This window comes from Protopterus annectens, chromosome 3.part1, assembly GCF_019279795.1.
Source record: "Protopterus annectens isolate FY-2018-M chromosome 3.part1, PAN1.0, whole genome shotgun sequence".
NCBI classification, from domain to species: Eukaryota; Metazoa; Chordata; order Ceratodontiformes; family Protopteridae; genus Protopterus; species Protopterus annectens.
In genome coordinates, this window is record NC_056732.1 from 953,757,338 (window position 1) to 953,763,337 (window position 6,000).

General features: G+C 37.9%; 1 protein-coding gene across 1 annotated transcript in view; it reads left to right on the forward strand.

Moving 5' to 3' along the window:
- Positions 1-4,984, forward strand: part of SOCS6 (suppressor of cytokine signaling 6) — a 193,822-nt gene extending 188,838 nt beyond the window's left edge. The window contains exon 3 of the mRNA XM_044067145.1: positions 3,955-4,984. Within this exon, the coding sequence (XP_043923080.1) occupies positions 3,955-4,019 (65 nt within the window). The 3' untranslated portion in view covers positions 4,020-4,984. The remainder of the gene's footprint in view (positions 1-3,954) is intronic.
- Positions 4,985-6,000: the final 1,016 nt, after the last annotated feature.

The following is a 6,000-nucleotide window of genomic DNA, read 5'->3' on the forward strand; positions in this document are numbered from 1 at the left end:
ATTTTGTTTCACTTTTTTGGATCATTTTGTTTCAAACAGTCCTGTTTTGCAGTTAGTCCCTTCTTCCACACAATCACCCTTTTTGTTGCAAGTGGTCCCACTGTGCCATGTTCTTATTTCCTGACATGGTATACACTTGTTGCTGTATGGTATTTATGAACAGTGTGTATTTGCTCTTTGTGGGTTGCACCTTCAGTACCTAATGATTTCAGGATTTAAGAACCACTTTGTTGTCACCAAGGTGTTTGTCGTTTAAAGAGGCCTTACAACAGTACATCCCGTTTCTTACTTTGGAATTCTTTAGTGCTGATCTAGTCTGGATTTTGCTGTTTTGTAGTTTGTAGAGATGCCCATCTTGAAATAGTGTATGCTGTCATTGTAATCTGTTTTAGGAAAGTACTTTTTACCCCCCCCCCCCCCACGTGCACACAGTCTCCTGCCCATCAGTCATTTCTTGAAGATAGTAGCAGAAACCATGATTAATATGGCCATCAAATTTTTTAAACATGAATCCCCCCCACAGTCACGGACATTAAGGCTTTACTACACCTTTTTCCCACTGAATGTCAGTTTGCATCCATATCCATTCCCTATAAAGGCTGCCGTGCTGGGAGGTGGCTTTGCAAAGCAAAGTACATCCCTGTTCCCCTACTGCTACATGCTGCCAATTTCCCTTCCCCTTTAAGATATTGACATTGTAGCAGGATATTTGTGCCAGTGCCAGCATCTGCTGCTGCCATCCTCCCCTGTCCGTCTCCTCTATCACCTCTGATTTATGTTTCCAGGCTTGAAGCTGAGCCTCTTGTTCTCTCATCCTTACTGCAGTCCGCCTGCTGAATGTCTTCTGTCTAGGAATGAGGAAGTTCACCTTATAAAAATGTTAATTTGTAAGCTGTCCGAAGCCTGTGCATTAGCTAGTAAAATTACCACTATTGTGGTACTTTGAATGTTCAGTGGAGGACATGAAGCTTTGTGAATGTAGGCAACTCTTGTGCTGGCCCGTATCAGAGGGCGTCAGATGTACATCATAGCACCAACACCCTGTTTGAGCTTCAGATACACAGGCTATGTGTTCAAGCCTTTGTTCAAAGGTCTGAGCATTCTAGAACTCTTCATTTTCTGTCAGTTAATACAGTTCTGCTCAGTTCAGATTGAATTGTGCAGCAGGTGCATGCTTTCTTGAAGTGGATTATTGATAAAATTGGGAACTTTTTTTAATGAAGTCCTAGTCATTGCTTACATGGTGAAATTCGGAATTAAAAGGCCAGAGCTCATTCTGCTTTTACTACATTAGCCTGAAAGATCCTAGGTTATATTTTTGGAAGTTTCCTCTCCAGAATAATTTTGCTCCTGTATTCCAGCTGTAGCCAGATTTACTACGACTTAAAGGTCCGTTTCTGTTCTTGGATTCCAACTAATGGCATTTACTTGAAAGCTGTATTCAGATAATTTTTTTTTTGCATGGATAACATCCAGATTGCCTTTCCCACTGCACCTTTTTTGATGCTAGATTTGTCATAGCTGCTATATTTGCAGCTAAGTTGTGTGTCCATTAAAGTCCATCTTATGACCATTTCTATGTTGTAGACTGCTTTCATATCTGTGAATATTTGCAAGACTTGTTAAAGGCATTTCTAGTCTTTTTCTCTGAGATGCTAAGGACTATGATGGCATCTCCTATCTTAATAGGGTTGTGTGTTTAAGAAATGGTTGCACAGAAATTCACCTTGAAAACGCTTGAGAGGTGATTATGGGAGCATATGTCTGGGCAGTATGATAAAAGGTTATAATTGGTAATCCATCATAGTTCTTTGTAGTGCATGGAGCTTTATCTGCTGCATGCAGTACTAGTTGAGGAAAAACAAATGGGGAGGGGGGGGGAATGTTGAAAGCCAGTAAAGCACTTAGCAGTTCTCCAGTTTTTTTGCTCATGACTTCTGGGCAAATTCTGGAGGAACAAAGCATCAAGATCGGAGACCGTTTTTAAATATTGCTGTTCGCGTAAGTTAATAGAAAAATGAGTATTGCATCAGTTTGCATTTTCTGAACACTAGTATGAAACTCTGTCTAGCATTACTGACTGCTGTAATCCTCCATGAATTACCATAAAATCAAAAATTTTACAAAGGATAGCTTGGAGAAATAATGCCATTACACCGTATGCTGCTGTTCTTTATTATCCAGCAGTGTCAGCTGTTGGTCCCTAGCTTAAGGCCCATTTGAGAATTTAAATCTTGTAATTTCTTGCTTGTCTGGCCATGAAACCCATTCTGCAGATGAATGCTCTGTGTTTACAAGTTGATTACCTTTTCCTGGGCTACAGGTCAGCCTTAAGTATGACTGAACCGACTTTCACACTTTGTACATTAGTATGCATTCGTTAGTCTAGAAATTGTTAAAGCACACCACTTAAAATTAAAACCTCTCTTTTATAAACTACAAAACATAGCTGTTAACATTTTTACAGTGCATTTTCTACTTTGGCTTTTCAACATTTCCTAAGCAGCTCTTCTGATGCTTGGAGTTTCTGCCAAAATTGTTAGTTCTGACTTGATTTAGGTGCCTCAGAACACATCAGAGTGAGTGGCAGATCGGCAGAATTGTGTTCCTAAAACAATGCATTCCTAAAATGTGTATTAAGAAAGACTTGTGGATAATACAGTAAATTGTTTAAAAAGTCTGATTTTTTTATAGTTTTTTTTTTTATAAGAATTTAAAGTCAAACATACATGAAAAATACTCTGCTAAAAGAACAGTCTGGAAAAGCATTTGCATTCTGATTAGGAAGTCTTCTCTCTGTTGTTCTGGCTGTAAGATGTATTTCAGTACTTCAAGTTAGCGACCACAAATTCTCAAACTTGTTTACCTGAAAGTGTTCGATTCTCATAGGGAACATGTGTGCCCTGCATTGCTTCAGAATCATAAAATTGTGTCCAGGTATTTTTGAAACTTTAGGATGCCATATTTGTAATCATTATGATTTGTACTGTGGGGGAATGTACTCTTAAGTTTACGTTGCCTGTAATACTTAACTGCCAAATGGCACACCTTGTGAGCAAACTACTCCTTTTGAGAGTAAGCTAAATTCCTTTTATATATATATATATATATATATATATATATATATATATATATATATATATATATATATATAATATTTATTTTTAATGCAACATTATTCCTTGTTGAACATGTGTGCTGCTTTTAAATGTTGAGAACATGAAGTTCTCATTTTGTCTTGTTTTGGGATAACTAAAGTTACAAAAACTTGAGTACTTGACTACACCATGTTTTCAAATACTAAGCTACCACAGGCCTTTCACTACAGGACTTTCAGAAGTGTAGTGGGACAGAACACTAAAAGCAAGCCTTTACATGTTGGGATACACATTTGTATTCCTGAAATGCACATACACTGAATTATCACCCTTATAAAATGGCTGCTTTATGTGTTAAAATTGGGATGTATGACTCTTATTTTATAGCAAAATGAGATTGAGATTTTTTTAATGCAGACTGTAGTCTGTTAGTCTCATGACATTTGTGTTCCTTGCCTTTTTATAAGTGTGTATAGAGGTTTGGAAGATGCACACATTCACAGGTAGTTATTTTTGCACCCAGTCTGGCTGTTTGGTGCTTTTGAATGGACTGCATATAAACCAAATACATTTGATGGTATTAGGAGTGCCACAAAATCATATGGCAGTGTAGATTTTTGTAGTTTACAAATTTTTGAATATCTTCTAAAAGCTGTGTGTACCACGTTTATACAGATACATCATCAAATAAGTTATCCAAAGTCTGTTGAATTTTTAAATATTTGGTTTGTAAAAAGAATATAGTAATTCTTGCACATTTTTGAAAATAACTGTAAATTGATTTATGTATCTGATTTTTAGATACAGTGTGTAAATAAAAAGTTTAATTCACAGAAATGTTTTTTTCTTTTCTCAGTTTGCAGCCTATTTTCTGGACATAATGGACTGGGAATGAAAAAAGTAATTGAATATTCACCATAATGGATCTAATATTGGAGTGTTCTGATTACGGAAACTAAGGACTTACCCCACAGGTGTTTTTGTCTACTTAGCACTTTGGACTTTTACGGGCTTTGAGCTGTGATCCTAGTTCATAATACTGTAGTGACTTCTTGTTGAAATTCAGAAGTGGAATTGTTATCTTCTGAATAGCCTGACTTGTATGAGTGATGCACGCAAAATCTGAGGTTGCAGTTTCCCAAAGCAGAGGCTGTTAGCTGCATAGATGCCAAAAGAATAAATATTTCCCTAGTGTGAGATACGGTTATGGAAGTGTGAGTAGCTGGAGTGAGGGTGCCCCCCCCCCCCACACACACAGAAATGATTCATCATTTAGAAGAGCGAGTCTTGAATATTCACTATATTTCTTCTGCACTCAGTTTTATTTTCCTGGGTCACTGGATTTGCAGTTAAAGGTCTCATCCTTCTGGTAGGAGCCTGCAAAACTGCTACTTGTCTTATTTATCTCCTGTGAAAATTCTTGCATACATTATATGGGCCTTTGTTGAATTGAAAGAAACTGTGTGGAAATTCTGTCTCTATGTGCATACAAATTGTGTGGTCTGTTAGGTAATCCTTCCTACTTAACAGGATAGATGCCAGATTTGTTGGGACTGCTGTGAAAATAAAAATTTCCTAGACTGCTTGCAAGTCTTCCATCCTGCATCAGTTTTACCCTATTTCTGCAAATCTTCATTGCTGTGCTTCAGTTTGCTTGAGTTAAAACTTGAGTCATGACAAAAAAAAAAATCCTTTTGCTGTTCAGATATTTTATTCTTTAAAAGCCACCTTTCCTCTAAAGCTTCACACCCCTTTTTTTCTGTCAAACTTTTGATCAGATGTCACGGTTATTCTTCCTCAACCTGTGGGTCTCTGATCCAACTCTGCCATTTTCCAAGCTGAAGAATTGAAGCTCAAGCTTCTCCCATCCTACCCACAATGCTTCATTCCCCCAGTCTATCTCAGATCTCGTTTGCCGCTCGTAGAGCAAGCTTCAAGGTTTCGTTGCTCCAGAGCTAATCTGGTGTTTGATTCTCTATCCAGAGTGTGAGTTAGCTAACGTTTGGTTTCTTATCTCTATTCTTTCCAGAGCTAATCTGGTGTTTGATTCTCTATCCAGAGTGAGTGTAGCTAGTGTTTGGTTTCTTATCTCTATTCTTTCCTACCCTGACTCTTGCTATTGTAGTTTTCCTTTCCTTTCTGTGTTAATCGGGTTTCTGTCCACCTTAACCCTTTCAGCCTTCCCTTTGTCTTTGTTTCTGTGACGAAAGGAGGTACCGCCAGCACAACTAGCTGGAATTTTGTAAATTATTTGTGAATATCAAATTGATTTATATAAGATGCTTGTTACAAATGTATTAACTGCATGTCATGTGGATATCTAACTGATTTGTGTTTGAAAAGGTATTTCTAAAATGCTTGTTTGGAAATGTATCCACAGTGTGCCTTACTGGGGAGAAGAGAAATGTACATGCACTATTGTAACTGTGTGTGTGTTTAACAGAGTCCAGCAAACTTTAGAAAAATATCTGAAATTAAATCACTTTATAGGCTAGGCCAAGATATCTCACAGGTTCCAGTGCAGCCAGAGAGACTGTACTAGGAAGCTTTCTGTATTATCTTTGGGGTGAACTAATTACTGCTGTGGAAGCGTGGAGGTATGCAATTGTTTTATGACTTCCAGCACCTGCTGAAGATCTGAGAAAAAGCCCTTGTGTGTGTTTTACGGGTAGGTGCTAAATACTGCCAGCTGCGACCAGTGGGGGTTTGCATGAGAACTAAAAATCAGACCACCAGAAATTGTCATTCTGCAAGCTCTGCCAGAAATATTTTAGATATTGTTTTGAGAGGTATTTGTGAGACTTAGCATTCTGTATTCTGTCTTGGGCCTGACAACAAGAACCACCATTCGCCACATCATCTGCCTTGCTGTGTTATATAGGGATTGGTAACTCTCTTGGAT